Source organism: Penicillium verrucosum (assembly GCF_028828655.1).
Source record: "Penicillium verrucosum strain IBT 35672 chromosome Unknown utg000003l_segment0_segment0, whole genome shotgun sequence".
Taxonomy (NCBI): Eukaryota; Fungi; Ascomycota; class Eurotiomycetes; order Eurotiales; family Aspergillaceae; genus Penicillium; species Penicillium verrucosum.
Window position 1 is genome coordinate 4,807,003 of NW_026643212.1, and position 20,338 is coordinate 4,827,340.

General features: G+C 48.9%; 8 protein-coding genes across 8 annotated transcripts; 2 read left to right on the forward strand and 6 right to left on the reverse strand.

Moving 5' to 3' along the window:
* Nucleotides 1–256: 256 nt before the first annotated feature.
* N7516_009375 (uncharacterized protein) lies at nt 257–2,136 on the forward strand (the record flags this gene model as incomplete). The annotated part of the gene is made up of 2 exons (XM_057222094.1): nt 257–1,338; nt 1,404–2,136. The coding sequence occupies 2 exons, from the start codon at nt 257–259 to the stop codon at nt 2,134–2,136; spliced, it is 1,815 nt and encodes a 604-aa protein (XP_057072366.1).
* Nucleotides 2,137–2,990: 854 nt separating this feature from the next.
* Nucleotides 2,991–5,194, reverse strand: N7516_009376 (putative MFS transporter Fmp42; the record flags this gene model as incomplete). Its single annotated transcript, XM_057222095.1, has 4 exons — nt 2,991–3,189; nt 3,264–4,496; nt 4,549–4,711; nt 4,783–5,194. 4 exons carry the CDS (start codon nt 5,192–5,194, stop codon nt 2,991–2,993), a joined length of 2,007 nt encoding a protein of 668 aa, XP_057072367.1.
* A 1,785-nt stretch (nt 5,195–6,979) lies between these two features.
* N7516_009377 (Zn(II)2Cys6 transcription factor) lies at nt 6,980–9,047 on the forward strand (the record flags this gene model as incomplete). Its single annotated transcript, XM_057222096.1, has 9 exons — nt 6,980–6,990; nt 7,060–7,088; nt 7,139–7,333; nt 7,385–7,683; nt 7,735–8,002; nt 8,075–8,542; nt 8,606–8,712; nt 8,761–8,860; nt 8,917–9,047. The coding sequence occupies 9 exons, from the start codon at nt 6,980–6,982 to the stop codon at nt 9,045–9,047; spliced, it is 1,608 nt and encodes a 535-aa protein (XP_057072368.1).
* Nucleotides 9,048–9,292: 245 nt separating this feature from the next.
* N7516_009378 (uncharacterized protein) lies at nt 9,293–10,549 on the reverse strand (the record flags this gene model as incomplete). The annotated part of the gene is made up of 1 exon (XM_057222097.1): nt 9,293–10,549. One exon carries the CDS (start codon nt 10,547–10,549, stop codon nt 9,293–9,295), a length of 1,257 nt encoding a protein of 418 aa, XP_057072369.1.
* A 736-nt stretch (nt 10,550–11,285) lies between these two features.
* On the reverse strand, nt 11,286–13,409 carry N7516_009379 (NADPH cytochrome P450 oxidoreductase family protein; the record flags this gene model as incomplete). Its single annotated transcript, XM_057222098.1, has 1 exon — nt 11,286–13,409. One exon carries the CDS (start codon nt 13,407–13,409, stop codon nt 11,286–11,288), a length of 2,124 nt encoding a protein of 707 aa, XP_057072370.1.
* Nucleotides 13,410–14,213: 804 nt separating this feature from the next.
* Nucleotides 14,214–15,711, reverse strand: N7516_009380 (uncharacterized protein; the record flags this gene model as incomplete). Its single annotated transcript, XM_057222099.1, has 4 exons — nt 14,214–14,702; nt 14,753–15,072; nt 15,131–15,468; nt 15,527–15,711. The coding sequence occupies 4 exons, from the start codon at nt 15,709–15,711 to the stop codon at nt 14,214–14,216; spliced, it is 1,332 nt and encodes a 443-aa protein (XP_057072371.1).
* Nucleotides 15,712–16,969: 1,258 nt separating this feature from the next.
* On the reverse strand, nt 16,970–17,796 carry N7516_009381 (uncharacterized protein; the record flags this gene model as incomplete). The annotated part of the gene is made up of 2 exons (XM_057222100.1): nt 16,970–17,198; nt 17,258–17,796. The coding sequence occupies 2 exons, from the start codon at nt 17,794–17,796 to the stop codon at nt 16,970–16,972; spliced, it is 768 nt and encodes a 255-aa protein (XP_057072372.1).
* A 713-nt stretch (nt 17,797–18,509) lies between these two features.
* On the reverse strand, nt 18,510–20,158 carry N7516_009382 (cytochrome P450; the record flags this gene model as incomplete). The annotated part of the gene is made up of 2 exons (XM_057222101.1): nt 18,510–19,987; nt 20,044–20,158. 2 exons carry the CDS (start codon nt 20,156–20,158, stop codon nt 18,510–18,512), a joined length of 1,593 nt encoding a protein of 530 aa, XP_057072373.1.
* Between the last annotated feature and the right edge of the window lie 180 nt (nt 20,159–20,338).

Sequence of the window (20,338 nt, forward strand, 5' to 3'; positions counted from 1 at the left end):
GTTCCGAGCTTCTTCCTTCTTTACCCTCCCCTCCCCCCTCCACTCCAATACCTTCAGAGCTGTCAAACCAAAGAAAAAAAAAAAGAAATATCAGATGTCAGAAATGGGATGATCCATATAAAGGCTTGTTAATATCAATACCTCCAATATCTTGTTCAAAACTCTGTTACAAACCTCTCCTCTTCGGAAAGATCATGCATGATCAAGCTATCACATACATCTCTCACCGCTTACCGAGCTGGTGATATGATCTGAGATGGCATCAAGAAAGAAACAACCTGCCCCGAAGAAGGATGGCATCCATTTCGTCAATGCCAGACCTGCATCTGAGACCGAACGATTGAATGCCCAGCGTCAGGTGCGTGCACACGTTGGACGGTGGATTTCAGATCAAACAAAGGACCGATCAGCAGGCGAATCCTCCAATACACGCGCCCGACCTGTCCGCAACGTCGTTCCCCCCTTACCCGCCATTGACCGCGTCCGTCCCGGTCCATCCTCTTTTAGCATCGTCTCGCGACCCTCAAGTGCTCATCGTGGGAGCAATATCGGCCAAAGCTTCATCTTTGCGAACGACTCCCGCCCCAACCAGGCTGGATACCGAGACTCGTCGTTTCCGCCGTCGCAGGCTAGCGATAGCAGCGATAGCAGTAGCAGCGACGATGCGAGTTCCGTGACTGTGTTATCCTCCCAGGCCCTCGCGGTCATCCGGTTCAATGATCGCTCTTCTCCTGAGCGGCTTGAACGCAATCTCTCCGGAGTATTCGACCCATTCGCCACATACCCCGCTCCGAGGAGCTTCGAGCCAGAAATGATCAATCTGTCGGAGCGCTATCTCACAGGGGTGGTGTGGCCAGGGCTCGCGCCACGCCCACGGAATGTCAGAGCTACGGCGGATAAGTGGTTCGATCTGTCCATGGCGGACCCGGCTTTGTTCACAGCGTTCATGTTTGGTTCACTGTGTCACCTCCGTGTACAATGGCAGAATAACTGGGTACCCGGTACGGTATTTGGTCCGAGGGAACGTCGTGCGCTGCAGCTATGTGAAATGGAATCCATCAAGTTGATCAACCAGGCTGTTCGCGATCCAGATCGAGCGGTCAGCGATGCTGTTCTCCTCAGTGTTATTTGCATGGCTCATCATCAGGCAGAGGAGAAATCGGTGCAACAGCACCGCAGAACACCATTTAATCCACCTTTCCCGCGACTACAATGGATCGATGTCTACGGGTGTCTGCCACCGAATATGATCCATATCAAAGGATTGTTGCAATTGATCAAAATGCGTGGGGGCTTAGTAAATATTCACACAGATGGTCTAGCCGCGACAATTTCCTTGTATGTCTCGGTTATTTATTTGTTTGTTTTGCTTCGTATTGACTACCCATACTGACCACCCACAGCTCGGATATCATGAGCTGCAGCGTCCTCTGTATCCACCCGTGCTTTGAATTCTGGCCCCTCGCCGATCACCGATTAGGCTTGTCCATCCAAGAACTACTAGGCTTCGGTCCATCAGACGTTGACCAGGGATTCGCCCGTTTGCAGGAAATTGGTGCCACCCCCCAAATGGCAGAAGCTTTCCAGGCGGTGCACACTTATATCGGGATCATCAAAGCGAGCCCGAATGTCACACATGATGTCCCCTTGCTTGTCGACCAGCGGAACCTGACCCAACATACTCTCCTCTGTCTCGCTCCGGGCTCGGAACTCCATGCCTTCTTCTCCCATCCCACACACGCCGCCACCTACGAAGCCTGTCGTCTAGCGGCGCTAATCTTCGGGGTAGGCGTGCTCTTCCCAATCCCTGCACAGAATACACCCCTCAGTACTCTGGCGGGCCTTATTAAGTCTGTCCTCCTCCAACCTTCCTCCACAGGCCTATGGACTTCCTCATCCACGCGTCTCCCTCTAATCTGGGTCTTAACCCTCGGCGGTATCGCAGCGAACGATACCCCAAACCGCGCCTGGTTCGCCTCTGCTCTAGGAGATATCGCCCACAAGACTGGTTTGAACTCATGGGCCAACATCAAATCAGTTCTCGCATCTATGTTATGGTACGATGCTGCCTGCGATACTGCTGCGGAGGCTCTCTGGCAGGAGAACGCGAGTAGGTATAGCCACGCCATCCAATGAGCCCGAATTCAGGCATTGGGAAATTCTCCGAGCTTCCAGAAGCGCGAATCACCCGCTTCCTCTTCGGATCTGCCGTCAGCTGCCGTCAGCTGCAGTGACGCAGTCCAGCTTCCTTGCCCCCTCCCCCTACCACCGTCCCCCCTACCCGTGGACCTCATCCTCAGTATCGTTGTCATCCTCGGTTTTATTTAAAATGGATATATGGAAAATAATTATTGGGATTTCTTTCTCTGGGATACATACCATCTCAGTCACCAGCAACATGCTGGAACTTGGCCATGGGGCATATATAGATATATCCACCGTTACTTTGGACCACGCCGGATATCCGTTTTGCATATACTTGCCTAAACTCGCCGTGCTGTGAAACCCGAACATTGCCACCTGACCCGACACACACCACACACCTTTGGCAGGGTGTTATTTTTTTTATTTTTTATTTTTACTTTTTTTGGATTGCACTGAATATAATGGATCTGCTTTTGGGTCTGCATTTCGATTATAATATCCCCCGACATAGGATGTGGCTTTCTCATGTCTTGTTGTCACCTTTGGATGTTTGGTATACATCCGTATATAGTACATCTCTGTTTGGATTGGAGCCATTAGAGCTACATATATAATACATAACGTTCCAATGTTCTCACCCGACTTGCAAGCTGGGATATTCCACCTTTCCTTGCTATGTCTGTCTAATGGTAGTAGCTGTAGGGATACCCCTACAATGTATCATTCTCATAACCAACTGTCCAATGAAATCCATGTTCATGTCCTGTTCATTCTTATATAACTACACAATGCAAGCAAATCACAACCTAAACACATATACTCGCCGCGTCAATAAACCTACACCCTTAAGCCCCATACCCTCTCCGTGATTCTTCATTCCCCAACAACGGCTCCCTCTCCCTGACAACTTGGCCGTGATCTACACCATCCCTCCTCTTATCCAAAACACCCGTCTGATAAGCAACAAACCCAACAAGCCCACCGCCAACCACAGCAACAAGAACCGTAAGCCCGACATTAACAGGAACAGGATCCCCCTCCAAACTCGTAAGGTAAGCGCATCAAGACCCGCCTGCGCGAAATTCCCAACACCAGCAAGACAAATAATAAGCCCGTACACCTTCCCAAACGTCGCAAATCCAAACACCTTAGCCGCGTAGTCCGATACCGCAGTGTAATAGAATGGTCGGTATACCACGAATAGAATGATATTCCCATATGCCGCGCTCGGATGTGGTATACAACCCAGCACGCCGATGGTAGTCGCCAACGCCACGAGGATGAATAACACAGTGCGCGTATGGAATGTGTCGAGGAACGTGCCGATGAACGGCACGGAAATGAGTCCGCCGACCGGTAGGAGGATGTCGAATGTTGTGTTTATTTGGGCGGCTTCGGCTGCCGAGAGTAGGTAGGTGTATTGTAATCGCAATGTTGCGACGAAGTAGTTTATTCGTAGCATCATTAGGACAGTGAAGGCTGTTATTAGAGCGAACCATGGTGTGCGGAGTTGGTACAGTGCGCTGTGGCCGTGGAGAACGCCCCAGATTCCTCCCGGGGTGGGGTCCGGGCTGGTTGGTTTTTGTTGTTGTTGTTGTTGTTGTTGGTGGTGCGTGTGGGAGTGCGGTGTTGTAGTGCCGTTGGTTCCCCTGGTTGGGGTATTCACATCGAGCGAGGTGTCGATGTTGGTGTGGAAGACGGCGCCGTTGATCGTGGTGCCTGTCATCACGGATGACGTGCCGTCCTCTAGTAGACCCTGGATGTGGCTGACTATACTTTGACGACGGAGTCGTCTGTTCATGCGCTTGCGCTCGCTCTCGCTGCGGTCGTTGACGGTGTCGTCTATGCGATCGTGCATCTCGTCCGAGACCTGCTCCGCGGCGTGTTGCACGAGCTCGCCGGCGGTTTTGTAGGAAGTTGGGGGCATTATGAAGATCTGTGCTGCAATGATGAATACCGGTACGATGAGATATACCACGAAGAAATTGTGGATTGATACCAGGCCATGCGTATGTTCGCTTAACAGCCTGAAAAGCAGGAACAAAGCACTCGAGGCATCGAAGGCGCCTGTCAGCATTGATAGGATCAGGCCCGATCGTGTGGGGAAGGTATTTGACAGATGGAAGGACGGAATGAATACGAATGGTCCACCCAGTGCTAGGAATAAGTAACCTGGGATGTATCCATCGAATGGAAGCTTGCTAGCTGTCCCGAAGAGCACTGCGCCTATGGCGAGACAGATACTGCCAATGATTCCACTCATTCGTGGTCCATACGCGTCTAGGATGGTTCCTACGGGTAGGGCTGAGACATTAGTTACTACAGCGGCGATAGTGAACATCAAGTTCAGCCTGGTATATGTAAGTATGAGAGAGCTTGAACCAGGGTTAGGAAAATGCATACCGAATCTCTTGCCTATAGCAGACATCGACATTTTCCTCTAGCTCCGCCTGGGAGCAGAGGTTGCGATACACTTTCTCTCGAATAAGGACGGGCTTGAGAGCTGCGAAGCCGAAAACGACTCCAGCAGCCAGAAAGCAGTATACAACTGCTGTGCAAACCTGGGCTTTTACAAGTTAGCATATCCCTGTACAACATATATTTAAAGGAAGTTAAATGTTGGTTCTATTAACCTACCAATCCTCCTAGCAGCGCTTACTTCATAAGCACCAGTGGTATCCGCCCAAGGAGTCCGAGCAACGGCTGTCCCTGGATCCTCGTGCACAGTCCGCTCCGCAGATCCCAGTCCCTGTGCTGGACCCGAACCCGGACCTCCTTCGCGGGTGGTCGTCGGTGAGAGACCTAGAAACGAGGACCCGAAAAACGAGGATTGATTGTCATGTGGATCCTCTGGGTTTTCATTCCAGCCTGGCCCCGCATACGGGTTGAAATTCAGTCTGCTGTATGTGGAGGGAAATGAAGATGATATGGATCCTTCGGGCAGATCTTGGTAGGAGTCCGGCTCCGAATCCTCTGATTCGGGGTGGCTGAAAAAGGCTGCGGGGTTGCGCTCCCATCCTTCAAGGAAGGAGATGCGGTTTAAGGACATGATTATGGCATTATAATTGGATACTGGGAACTGGGGTTCACAATAGTAATAAGTAGAGAAGCTGTATAATTCAAAGCTCTCCAGGAGCTACGTGGCCAGCAAGGAGCTCCCAGGATAAGGAACTTGGAAGTTGGAAGAGCTTCACGATATGCATAGGTGCCTTATATTCAAGGCTTCTAAATGTTCTTAGCTTCAGGCATCACTAGGCATCAATAGGCATCAATATCACAACCTCTCCTTTTCCCCCTTTTCCCTTTCTCCTCTGTCCTCTCTCTCCTCTCTTCGACCTTTCCCCACAATTTATTATTTTCGTTCTTCGCTGCAACCATAGATTGAAACGTTGCTGATTATTAATTGAAGGATAATCCACTCGGGTTTTCGTTCCCCCGGAGAATTTGGCCTAAAGAGGCAGCTGATAACGAAAAGTGCCGCCCCTCCCCCCCACACATATCCAGATGCAAATCTCCATTTGTTTAGTGTTTGGATATGCCGAATTTTTAACTCTATAACATCGGGACTGGTCTCGCCTCTTCGGCATTCTATGGAGTACAACTTCGGGGAAGTACCAAGATCGACAGGGTTCGACTACAATTGTAGTACGTGTTGTACTTGGTTTGGATGGTTTTGAAATTAAACAAAAAGCCAAATCTCATTTTCATCGGCGAAAGCTGACCCACAAAGCCAGGTGATTCAAGCCAATCCACGTGTATATTCCCGGTACAATTGTCACGGGGCAAATTATGAACAAAAGTCCCCTATGAAAGATCAATGTTGCCCCCATATGCCTCACTGGGGGGACCGAGCAACCTTTTTTTTTTTTGTTTTTTTCTTCTCACGGGTTCCTGACCCAAGCCCGGTGAGACCAACCGGCAAAGAAACCCCCAAACCCGAATAACTTCAACGCTAATTTCGTTCCTAATTTCGTTCCGAAGCTTGTTGAACGCCTTTCACATCTTTTAAGTTGAGCTGACAAACCGGAATGGATATACCTCCCGGTGTGGATGGAGACCATCCCGTTTCCAATTTCGTTCTATTGGCGGACAATCCTCATCTGAACCAGGGAATGAACCAGGAATCTCCTTAAAACATATACACCCCTTTATGTTGCAGAGAGAATGGAAAGACTAAAGAGGAAAAAGGGGGTCTCGGCCAAGATACTCGCACATCGGCAAAGTCCCATGCCGAGAACCCGATCCAAGCCGGAACTCCCATAGGAGTGACATGTCCCAGGATCTTCCTGGTTGGGTGAACCGATCAGAGCCTTTCGATCAAACTTTAGTGGGATACGTGGGGGAGCTGTTCATCCAACCAGAACCAGCAGAGGTTTGCCTAGACTCTGGTATACAACATAGTGGAAATTGTTAAACCTTTTGAGACCTGGCGTGTTGAGCTAGGGTATTGGACGTTTTCCAATTCGGGTTATCCCTATGAGATTTGAACTAATTTCCAGTATATTTGTATATTTTTGTACATTTGAAACCCACTATTCTACATTTCAACCACTGTTAGCTTCCCTTCCTTCTCGAACTAATCTCCAATATACGGAGAGTACCCGCTGGATATACCCCAAAAACAAAAGATACGCAATCCGTTAGTGATCTGCCAATTTATTTCTGTACCCACCCCATCTTCGGCTCTGTATGGGCGTTTGGTCATCGCCATGGATGAGTTTAATAGTCGGACTTGAGTGACTTGCCTTTATTTACATATCTACATATCCTCGGATAGTCCGAATATGCTTTCTGGAAGGTTTCTTTTTTTTCCGATTGTACTTTTGACTGCGTAATGAGGGGATGGTTAGTTATTTTTTATTTTTTTTTTGAATTATATTCGACAGACACACTCGACTAATCCCGCCTTTTCAGCCTCACATGTCGTCTGCGCCATCTGAAATGTATGTCGATGGATTCTATAATCTCTTCACTTCCACACTAACATAAATAGGTGATAAATCTGGCTCGAAATGTCTCCGCTGTCAACGCTCTGGCCGCGAATGTGTGCCGGCTCCCGGCAAATCTGAAGAGGTCTCTTTCCGGCATGGCCAAAACCCCTCCCTGCGTGGAAAGGGGCCCCCGAGATACGGCGAGAGTGATCTTGCTTTTCCGGATGACCAGATTTGGGTTGAAACATCTTCTGACTGTATGTGAAACGACCACTTAGTGTTTAGTTGTATACTAATTTTCTCCATAGTCGACTTCAAGGATGAAACAGATCAGACGGCAGCTGAATACTATGTGATACCTGTACCAAGGCAGTTGTCAACTTCAAGGTCGTCATCTGAACGTTCGACACCTCCATCTACGATGGATTCTTCTTTGACAACTCCAAATCTCGTCATTCCTGCTTACGCCGCAGGATCTCAATCGGGGTCAAGATCGAATTCGGTGAATTCCCCACGTGCACCTACCACGCCCATTGGTCAGCCGAGACTATCAAATGTCACCGAAGCCTTTCTATTGCGGCATTTTCAAAAGTACCTAGCGCCCTGGGTAAGTTGACCTTTTGATCAACATTCTCCATCCTTTAACTAAGAACCCCAGCTCGACGCATTCAACCCTGAACGACACTTCTCGACAGATGTCATCGAGCGCGCCACTCAATCCCCATTACTACTGTATGCATGTCTAGCAGTCTCAGCATGTCACCTGTCCCGAACAACAAACTCCATCGCCGGCGACGTCGCACACGGATACCATGAGCGCTGTATCACAATCATGCTCCCGGTCCTCGACAAGCCCGAGTTCGAAATAGGAATCGACATCCTCCTCTCATCAACAGTGATTCTACGATTTTTCGAATCAATCTCATGTGCGTGAATAACCAATCATCAATCTGTCTTCACCGCAAAGGAATTACCCCCCGGCTAATCCACGAAAACAGCCCATAGTCCCCCAAACGACCAACAACATCATCTCCTGGCCGGTTCGGTGTATATCAGCTCCCACATCGACTCCGCTATCTCCGGCGGACTAGCGTCAGCTTCCTTCTGGGCATACGTCATTCAAGATATTCAATTCGCCCTCACCTATCAGAAATGCCTTCGCTTAACATTTGCCCCATTCGATGACCGTCTGCGACGATGGTGGGCCGCTAAACCCGCTCTGAACGACGGAGACTGGACAAACAGGGCCATTTGGCTCTTGGCCGAGACTATCGATTTTTGTTATAATATCTCCGGCCGAAGCCATGATGGTAGACTCGGAAGTCCGGGGGAGACGGCCCTCAGACATCGCATTCTGGAGTGGGAGCTTGGTCGCCCTGATACCTTTGTGCCATTGCATGTTTCGCCGCCGGATCCTGGGAACGGGAAGCCTTTCCCTGTAGCTTGGTATACGAGCTTGTGGCATGGTATGTGACATATCCCCGTGTGTGGGGAGGGGGGGTGATAATATACTGATTACGGTTGTTTAGCTACTGCGATTCAACACATCTGTCTCACTAAATCGCTGATGCTCATTCGCGAACTCGAGTTTTATGATCGGAGCATGTTGAATTTAGAACAGCCTGTCAAATTAAGGGTTCGTTTCTTTTCTCCAACACATCTCGTTCCCTACTGACCCCGACAGAATGATCTTGCCGAAACACTTAATTATATGTTCGGAATCGCCATATCTGCCGACGACGATCCTTCGCTGCGTATCACGGCTTGCCACGCTCTTTTTGCTTGTAGGTTTTCTTCAAATTTGATGGTTGAGAGTTTACTTTACTAAATATGAACACAGGCGGCTTATGGGTGGAAGACCATGTTGTACAGGGTTTGCTGATTGATCTCCTTCGCCGAACGGAAAGGGAAAACGGCTGGCCGTGGGGATTTGTGCGCAACCAAGTTGTGCAAGCGTGGAGGCCGATGTAGTTATATACCCAGTTTCTTTGCATATACCATGATATAGACCAATTAGAATGGCCCTTCTTGGGTGCCGATCGTGCTGTGAGGCTCAGGCAGCTACACAAATCTGATCTGACTACTTACTTATCTCTGTATTCAGAGGTAGCAGCCACGCAAACTATACACTAAGTGCAGTGACTTTATAATTTGTTAAAAGCTGTAGTTGAAGTGATAGTAACAGTCTATTCTTTTTTAATCTATACATAATGATCCTATATCCGACTCTGGATATTCTGATACAGCCAATCCCTCCACTCCTGGTCATTCACGATAGATCTTACACGAGCCTCAAGCCACTCTGTATTCCCCCAAAATCCCCACGAAGCCTGGAATCTACACCAGTCAACCAAAGCCGTCTCCCAGTGTCGTTTGAATGCTTCCCATTCATATAGTTCCGGTTCCTCCGACTCCTCATCCTGGAGGAGACTCATACGATACCGCTCCAACAGTCCCCTCTCACCATCACACATCGACAGCTGCCCGGGCACACTTCCATTGCCATCAACCAGCATATGTAGAGGGACCGAGCAGGTAAACAATTTGGCAAGATCACAGACCCCCAAACCGAGCCCGACGTACTGGAAATCAAAGAACGCCACATTGTCTCCATCAGCCGTCGTGAACAGATTCTCCGACTTGACATCGCCATGGATATAAGACTCAATCGCCCTTCCACACGGCGTTAAGAATAACGCAACCATTTCCGCCACGGACAGCGAGTTTCCTTCCGAGACCCGACATAGAACATCTGACCACTCCGAGTCCGTGTCCCGCGCAAGAGAAGCATACTCTTTCCCCCGTGTCGCGAGATACGTATATCCCCCATTAAGCCACAACCCATTGCCAACATCCTTGCCTGAGCTATGTCTTCTATTGCTTTCTTCAAGCGGCGGTAGAACATATCCATCAAGACTAGCTGGCAGCAGTCCCCGCGAGCGACTGTGAAAACCAGCTAACCAGTCCAGCGCCGCGCGCACCTGTGCGCGATTCAGCGCGCCCCTTTTCTCGCCCGCGACAGGGAATCCAGGACGCAGATCAATCATAATCGTAGCCATGAGACCTTTTAGCTCTGATGACCCTTCCGCGTCGTCCATGTCGCGCGTCGAGGCAAGGCATTGCGCGATACCTATGTCATCGCCCAGTCGCGGGACTACCTCGCTATAGAAGTACTGCTCTACCTCGTAGCTCAGCATTTTTCGTAGGTGGCCCTCGTCTGCAGTGTTGCCGCTTTTTCGGGGCGGTGAGATGAGCTTCAGGATGAGTGGGTATGTCGTCCCCGCAATCCCTGGTTCTACACCGTACAGATTGCTGAGATGTTCGGCTGCTTTGGCGGTGGTTGCTCGCGCTGTGAGGGCGCATATTTGACCGTAGCCAGCCCATAGAGTCTGTAGCTTGGTGCATGAGACGAGGTCGAGTGAGTGCTTTGAGAGCATGATGCTCGCGACGCGGTTGGGGTCGTGAGCGGCCATTATCACTGCAGGCAGGTCAAATTAATGACTGCAGGCTAAGAGAGTGATATGTTCTTGGATATTATTGTCCTGTTTTGGGACGTGAGATGTATAGTGGATCTGGATTGCGAAGCTGTTCAAATCGTGGCTACGGAACTGCGGAGAATGGAATTATCCGAGAAGATCATATAGATTCCAATGAGATGTTGATCTAAGTTGATATAATCTTGGAAGTGTTTGTAGGTGGTCTCTTTGTATTTTTAGGTGATGTTGGTGACATGTGACATGGGACTATGAAAGAAGGTGCGTTGGAGAGTGTCCATTTTAGGAAGGCACCTGGGATGTGACCATATAAAAGGACCCCTCCCACCTTTTTTCCTCTTCTTCTTCTCTTCTCTTCTTCTTCCAGCCTTCTCCTCTCGACCATCATCTCACCGTAGCCCCCATGAGATAAGGGTCCCGTAGCAACCCGGGTGCCTATGCATGAGACATCAACATCGTTGAGGCCCACGCAGATCCGCACCCAAATAAAACGAGTCTTTCTCGTGAGTGTTCTCCAACAAGTCGCTACGCATTTGGGCATCATAGCTCACTTGTCGAGTCCCACGGAATACATGGGGGGTGTTTACTCACTCCTCTTTGGTTGTATAGCTAGTCACTTAGGTAGCTGTAACTACCTGTATACTCAGTATATCACATCAGTAGAGAAAGTAACTTGCCATTATCTTCACTAGACTAAACAGCGTAGATGTAAACCCTATCCCCAAACATCCTCCTGCCACTTATTCTTCTTCTTAATCGTCTTACTCCAACCATTCACTTCATCACCACTCCACCCCTTAGCCCCCTTCATACTCTGTCCAACAACCTTCTCAACTTCACGAGCCATACCAGCCCGTCCACAGACATAGATATTACCACCCTCATCAATAACCCGAATCACATCTTCCCCAAACTCGCCAACCCGGTCCTGCACATACCGACGAGGCGTCCCCTCCAACCGAGAGAAAGCAGTCACAATACGCAACCGATCCCTCAACACCGCTTGCATTTCTTCCAATTCCTCGCGATAGATGTAATCTTCATTCGGATTCCGACATCCAAAGAAGAGAATCATTTCGCCAACTTCCTTGCCCATCTTCAGAAGTTGACACCGCTCCGATAAGAATGCCCGGAAAGGCGCGATCCCCGTTCCAGCACCGACCATAACCAACGGCGTCTTACCAAGAGCTGGGAGTTTGAATTTGCTTCGTCGGATATGAGCGAAGACCTTTCCGCCTTGGAGTGCGTCACCCGGACCGTTTAGATGGTAAGTGATTCCACTGGGGTGGGATTGGGAGCGGGCTTGCTGGGAGATGGCGAGAAGGTAATTGGACGTCACGCCGTGGATGAGCTCGTTGGGGTTCTCTGTGAGTGGTGTTGTTGATACGATCGCTGTGATGGATGGTTTGCGGGGCGAGACTACGCTGCTGGATGAGATGGAATAGAATCGCGGTCGGATGTGAGGTAGTGTTTCGACAAGGTATGAGAGTGGAAGATTATCCCAGGGTTTGTCCGGGCACGCCAGTTGCAATAGTCGACCCAGGTTGATATGTGTTTGGCTGATAAATCTGCCGTATGCATCCTTGTCTTGGCCAAGTGCGAGAAGGTAGGCCTTTGCTTCTGGGGTCGGTGCGAACTGTGCCAGGTCGCGAACGGTATCGCGGTTGACGGGTGCGCAGATCTCCAGGTAGTAACGGAAAATGGCAATGGAGCTGGTCGGGGTTAGGATCGTGATTTTGGTTGCCGAGTCGAGTGCCGTGATACCAAGTGGGATATCGCGGCGCGAGGATATTCCCAGGACATCGAGTAGCCGTTCAACTTCAATATCCGGATTTCCGGGCCAGATAGCAAGGTGGTCACCGGTCTTGTAGCTCAGCTCTGGCTGACTGGTTAGGTCTATGTCCATGTGTAGACAGTTGCGGTTGGATGAGGTGAAGAGTTCCCTAGAGTCCGAAATGCTCAAAGTACGGATAGCTGAGGATTGGGCCGCTGCCTTTGGAGCTTCCACACGGTTGTTGGGCTCACCGTGATGCAGATCGATAGGCTCAAGGGATTCGTCTTCCTCGACTTTCAAGCTCGGGATGTATTTGGCTTCCGCCTCTTGGAATCCCAACTTGTCTTTGAAGACCGTGAAAAGATCCTCTTTCCATGACATGAAGTCTTCCTCGGTTGCTCCCTCTGCATCATTTGCCTTCCCAACAGGAAGAAGAGTTTGAGCGCCGAATTTGTCTAGACCTTCAACTATAAAATCGACAACTCTGTTGTAGAACTTGTAGTTGGTGTTTCCCAAACCGAAGGCAGCATATCGCAAGTTGGCCAGCGAGACATCGGTGACTTTGGAGATCCAGCCCCAAAATTCCGCTGTATTGTCACTGGGGTCTCCTTCACCGTATGTAGAAACAATAAAAATAGCCAACTTGGTGTTGGGAATTTCACTGATGGTGATCGGGTCATAGTCTGAGAGGTCGGCAGTCATGGCTTCCTGACCCCAGCGGATGGAGATCTCCCTTGCAAGACGGTGGGCGAAACCCTCTGCTGTGCCGGACTGAGATCCCCAGAAAACCACTATATTCTTGTTTGTCTCTTCCAGCTTCTGTGCAATGTTGCGTGTCTCCTTGTTGGCTGATCCAGCTTGTCCGCCATTCTTTAGCTGAGGTTGTTCGTACCAGAGATGGTGTAATGGATCTGGTTTGTCCCATAATCGTCCTTTCGTAATGTATGTGGCTCCAATTCCACCTAACAGGGCTAGGGTGGCATAATCGGCTAATCCGGTAGGTGTGGTGTATTTTGAGAGCTCTTGCAAGAGCTCTGGTGGGATATTTAGTGGGAAAGTCGCCATGGTCGAGGACAGGCTTGTGGATATTGTGAGGGGGATATCAATTATGCACAGAGGGAACACCCGGCTTTTTATAGTAGATGTATTAAACGAGTCAGGTTGGGGACTCGGGGAATCATGGCCATGAAATAGGTTTTTAAAACCAAATAATGATTATGTCTAAGATGTCTAATTCTCAATATGGAACATGGATCCCGGGCAAAAGTGCACAACTTGGATGTAGGTGAAGATATAACGAATCAGGCTATATTCGCCGCAGCTGGTCAGATCCACGTGGACAGACAATAAGAAACAATGGCTAATCCGACGAGAATTCAGCTGAAAATTGCGGGGGAGAATATCGCGGGGCAATCCACTTTGGGATGAACATCATAACCCTAACGAGAAGATCCCGAAGTGGGAGTATTGCCCGAAAGTCTACCCCTCCAAGCTAAGGCGGGGGATTATATCCTTTCTCGTCACTTTAGCTCTTCAGCTTGGAGTGCGAAGAAAGTTGTTCCACCTATATTCTAGCTACACCAATAAGGGGGAGATATCCAAAAACGTAAAGCATGGTGATTTCACCATTAGCACTCCCACTTAGCACCCATTCATCAATGCAAGGCCATTTATTATGTATACTAACACGAACCAAGCTTCACCGTTTAGGGCCTAGGGTGGCCATATTCCTAGTTCGACATATCAAGAAAACACAATGATATATACCACCCGCATCGGTAGCAATCTTTAGAATATGCCCCTCATGGTATTGCCGAACTGGGATCGACCACCAAGTCGAGTCATTCTGCTCGTAAACCCTCGCAGAAATCAGGTGCTTGTTTCCCTTGGTTGAAGAAAAGGATGCCCCGCCAGTTCGCCTGCTCTCTTTCGCGCATATGGATGCCAGGTAAGCATTCCCTTGGCCAAATCCAAAAACGCTTCCCTCTCCTCATCCCCAAGAAAGGAAGCCGTGGCATCTAGTTTGCGGTCCGGGATAAGGTCTTCGTAGAGGAAGCAACCTATGATGTTTCGTGAGTTTGAGAATAATTCATTCGAGATCGGAAACTTAATAATACCATTATTGTCAAAAAATGGCCCACAGAAGTACTCCTCCGCGGTCTCGCATACTCTGCCGTCTTCTCGTCCGACATGTTGCGGCCACGAGTACTCTCGCATGTCTTGATACCTTTGTATGATCGCTGGAGGGGGTGGGCCGAGTAAGGCGATCATTTCAGCGATGTGTAGTTTAGCATCGTAGCGACCTTCTTGATCATGAATATGCTGAAATAACTCTTTGCCTTCGATCATATCCCACAACTGGTCTGGAATTACTAGATGCAACAACGCTGGAGAACAACGGGACGTACCAGAACACCAAGATTCCAGATATCCACAGACATTTGCCATCCAATACCCAATATCACCTCTGGCGCCCGGTAGTGGTCTGGCTGAATGGGCCAAACGCCCCAGTCGTCGTCTTCTGCCAGTCTGGTCGCCAAGCCGAAGTCGACAAGCTGGGGTATACTTCTTAGGCTTTTAAGTGGTCCGAAGTCATTACGGGACTGATACACTGGCCGTCCCGCTGAATCAATCTTGAAAGCCATCGGCTTTTCAAGCTGAGAATCTATGAAATCAGCAAGCACGGCTGGATCTTCGCATGACACCATGATGTTCTCAAGCTTTAGATCTAGGCAGCACCTGGGTTCAGTATTGCCGATGGGAAGCAAGGCCGAAGATGAACTAACCTGTATGAACTGTCCTGCATTCTCTGTGTAGATAATCAAGCCCCGTGAGAAGAGCCCGAATGTATGTTTTGATAAGAGGCAGTGGCATCTTTCTATCCTCAAAGCGCGACTGATATATCAACAGTGGCTCTCTCATAGGCGGATACACAAGACACGAATGAGAACCTTCTGGACCTTTAGCTTCAAAGGAGTCTAGTGATGTTCGGATAAGTGAGCGACCGCGATGTGATGGGTCTGCTGTGGAAATATGCTCTTCAACTTCGCGCTCATGACTAGCGGAACGCGTATTATTATTGGCAATTTTCAACACCACGACCTTCTCGGGCGTTTCGATATGTCTGTATATTTGTTAGAGAAGAGAGAGAGCTTCGGATTGAGAAAGTGATTGAAGCCTACCCTTGCAAATCACGTGCGAGCCATACTGTTGAAGACACGCCCCAACCAACCTTGACCAAGGTTTGGTAACGATCGGCGAGTACCTCTCCAGGCTTCACTGGGTAGAAGTGCTTGGAATCGTATACTGGCGAGATCTCTTCATCAATGAGTATGCCAGGGGGTAAAGGTGGCCCGGGAGAAGGCATGGGGAACGGTTTCTTGCGAAGTAAGGTAGAGAAACAAGAACTCAGCGACCTTATAGTCTTCATTGCAGACTTAGTCCTAAGCTGACGGGAGAGAATGATATCTCTCGTCGAAAAAGAAGATCAATGAGCCCAAGAATATGGTATCCCTAACAAATATATCCATGGATATCACCAAGTCACATCAAAGCTCTTATGTAATCAAACACGTTGGGACTACCTTCGATCAGTTGCATTTACTCCTTCCGAGTCATATTTTATATCCTCCATTTATTGATTACACTTGAAGTAACGGGTTATATTCACTTCCAGGCACTCACAGCTAACGATCTAAATACTATATTCACTGCTGGAAAATGGCACCCTCTATCCTGATTCCTGAGCGAGCTGATCAATTCAATGTGAGACTAACTGCTTCGCTATAGTTGACAAGAGACAACGTAAGAAAACACGAAACCCCCCAAATAACATACCAAATCTCACAGCATGAGATTGGACTCTGAGTAGGAGTCATTTAGCAACCCCAAATCTCATAATAATCCCAAACATAATCCGGCGAGATAGGCTCATTCTCATTAAGGGAGTTAGTTGTATGGTCCTTGGCCAATAATAGTCACAACGAGGGTATCATTGATCTAAAGTAGCTGAGTTTGACGAGGAGGAGACGGCAATGACCTCCCGTTCGAAGTTGGGCCACGGTATCAATCTGCCAACCAAATCGACCTTATGGATCGCGCTGCTGTTAGTATGGTTGGGCCCTACCCGGAGAGGGGGGGCGTCACGAGGAGAAGTTCTCGGGCAGCTAGAGTGATGATATGAGCCATTGCTTTCTCGATTCGAGTGTGTTGGTCAATAAACGTGATGGCCTAATGAGATGGATATATTAGTCTCAGTAATACTTTGTTCGAGTGGTAGGATCTTACAAGCTGAGAAGCAATCAGATGAGAAGGCCGAGAGCCAGATTGTTGAACAGGAAGTGAAGGAAGGCTAAGGAGCTGATAGATAGAAAAGAAGAGAAGGCTGAGAGATTGGTAGACGGGAGGAGAAGACTTAGACTAGAGTAATTGTTGGGATTGTTTGCCAGGAGTGTGATTAAGAGTATGTAGCTACATAGTGTACTCCTTGAGCTTCCTCTACTCCCTGTCCCAGTGCTCGACAGCAAATATGTCATATTGTCCACTCTCCTCGCACCCCCCTTCCCCCCCTGCCCTTCGTTTCTGTTAGTAATGAGTTAAGACAATTACATGAAGCAATGATCAAATCAGATTTTCCAGTTCGAGATATCACCATTGTAATCTTTGTCCCATCTGTAAGGTCGAGGGGGCCTGGCAAGATCAAAACGTGGCAACCATTCTTCGCCGAAAGTGCCTTTAGCCTCGAATCGCTCTGCATCCCGGAAACCAACAAAATACAAAGCACCGGTATTCGAATCCCAGACTAGATTACGAGGCCTAGCCCTTTCAGGGAAATACCCCATGTTCTTGGCCTTCCTAATAATAGTGATTCCACATTAGCATTATCTTCGGCAATTGAAAGGTGTTCGACTCACGGAAACTCTCGAAGGAAGACCTCACGGATACGCTTTCGTTCCTCACTGTTCATATCCCAGTACAAAAAAGCGGATTTAAAATCTCCTAGGTGTTCTCCGGGGACCTTCTCCCATACAATCCATGTAAGATGTCCTCTAGGAACTGCCCCTGAGTTACTATCCTGAGAACCTTGCTTATATGCTAGAAGTAGAGGTGTATTTTGCGAGCGTTTTTCTTTAAGAAACTTATATGCCTTTAGCTCGGGAGGTGTGAATTCAGTCGCTTCTCGGGCGCGGGTAGCTCGGTCCGCATCCTCATAACAAGTGTGTGGAACTTGGGCGTAAACGCGCATAAAAGCCCGTTGTCTATCTGCAGCATTATGGCATTCGAACAGAACACATGCGTAAGAGTCGAGAGACCGGTCTGCGCATTGGTAGCTGTGCTTATTGACTAGTCTGTCGATTACCCATTCCGACGTGGGTATGTCGAGGGTGACCTTGTCGCCTGGATCTAGCCCCTTAGGGAACCATGAGCGTAGGACGTGGTCGTCGTCGTCCATGATTAATTCGATGAGAGATAAAAGTACGAAATAAACGAGAAGGTTAGAAAGTAGAAGAAAGGTGAATTGGAAATAAAAGAGTTGAAAGTGGAAACAAATGGAAACAAACTATGGTACTTGCACGTCACATGCTCTATTTGCATAACGTTGGTTCTCGTCAACTCCGTTCTGACAGTTCTGCTCACTTGAATAAAGCGCTATCCAACAATCACCCATAGATACAAAGTACGGGTGATGGACAGAACTTGGTGGGCCTACATTGGAAGGATTCAGTGATACAACCTCGAGTGACGATCCTTTCAGACACGTGGAAACGCTTGCAGTCCCTGATTGACCAAATTTCCACTAAGCAAACCGTTGAGGGTAAATCTCGGGCTTTCGAACATGTGTTATCGGGTCCACCTTATATAAATTAGTACCCTGCGGGCCGAACAGTTCAGCCATCGGTTCAAATGATTGGATCGTTGAACGGGTCAATGCCAGTCGACTACTTCCTATGGGAGCAGTAGACAAAATTGGGACCTCGGAGCCGATTGTATGGCCGGGGGGTATCTAAAGGTATCTAATAACGATGCGGAAGCGGCGCGAGCATTGGTGCTGCACTCCGCGGATCACTTCCCGTACAAATAGTTGTAAGATTCTTCATATAGGAAATGTATTCATCAAACAAGGTCTAGTAAAAAAAATATAAATTTCATGATCATCTCTATGCTTCAGCCCCCCAAATCCCGACGCCAAATTTTCACCGGCATATCCCCCAAAATCAAATTCATCGTCTCCAACCGCTTCAATTCCCAACCAGGATGAGCAAGAGCAAAATCATACCGATGAACCATGGAAGCAACAGCCTTAGTCTGCTCCAGATACGAGATATTGCGACCAATACAAGACCGAGCACCAGCAGAGAATGCAATCAAGTACGGCTGCAATGCCTTACCTTCTTCTCCGAGCCAGCGTTCGGGGATATACTCGTCTGCATTCGGGAATACGCTCTCGTCTCGGTGTGCCACGAGAGCAGACATGCTCACTGTTGTCTTACCGGCTACCCATTCCCCGAGAATATTCGTGCCTTCGGCGGGTGTTTCGCGCGGGAGACCGTGGGATGTCGGTGGGAAGATGCGTAGAGATTCATCTAAGCATGCTCGGAGATAGGGTAGATGTTTGACTTTGTCGTAATCGGCCACAACCTCGTCTTCGTCCAGAATCGCGTCAAGCTCCGACCGGAGCTTAGATAGCGTTCGGGGGTTGCGGAGGAGCTGGTACATCACGTTGGCGATGGCAACGGCCGTCGTCACACTGCCGGCGTTCATCATGATGTTGCACTCGGCAACCACCTCGCCCCATTCGAGGTTATTGGCATTTCCGTTCTTGTCTTCCATCAGAGCCTGGAAGAAGTCCTCCAGCTTTTCGCCGGCTTCATACCGTCGTAGTCTTTCACTGCCCCGGCGCCACATGATGTTTTCCCAGTTGTCCGCGGAGGTTTGCATTCGCTTAAAGAATGGAATCACGTTGACTAGTTTGTTGACAACGGGGTACCATTGGTAGTTCCAGACGATGAGAGATTGCTTTCGAGCGGTTGGGTAGAGGGCTTCGCGCAAGTTGGTCTCGTAAGTAGAACCATCTTTCCTTTCGGCAATGCAGACATCAGTACCGGAATCCAAGAAGCCCAGTTTCTCCGAGAGACCAATGTCGGCAATTGCATCAAGGGTGAAGAAGTTGGTCCACGCTCGGAGGTCAAGCGTGAGGTCCTTCTGGTCTGGTGCGACTTTTCCAGATGACACATCCGCAGAGGCGGGTGCGGTGCAGACTTGATCAAAATGCTTGAACATCCTTTGCACCTTGTCGGTCACTTTGTATTCCCACGTCTCGAGGTTCTTGAGGGCATATGCGGCAGAGAGGACCTTGCGCTTTCGGGCATGGTCAGGCTTATCCACAACATCTGCTAGATTGTAGTGGGTTCCAGAGGTGATCACATAAGATTCATCCTTGGTACACTTGGTGCTGTGGCCATAGATGTCTTTTATGGCCTTGACATGACCATAAGACAGCTGGTTTGGCCCTGTTCGAATGACGGGGTTCTTCTTGTGCAACTCAGTCAATTCCATTGACCGGAAACCCCGTGAAGCCATGATCATGAATGGAACTGCTGAGAACCCGGAGAAGGGGGTGAGATTTGGGTATCTCCTCAGGCCTGCATGAATTAGTCAGTAGTTGTCCTAATATGTTCAAGCAAAGCATTGGAAATACCTTTTGGATCCCGAAGATATTCAATATAAGGGAAGACGAGGAAATATCCAAGAAGGAACAAGCCTAGCCCAGCTGCATAGGGTGCAGCCGAGATGGCTGTCAATATAGTGATCATGGTGTGTGGGAAGATGATAGGAGGTTGAACGGGGATTATAGACTGTGCAAAGCAGTGGAATGCCACGGTCTAGAAGCAACAAGTCTTTGTCCGAATTAGTTCGTCTCGAGCGAAAGAGATTTGAGAAAGTGAAAATGCTTGGGGTGTTGACACGCAGGATGGCGCTGATTTATATATCAT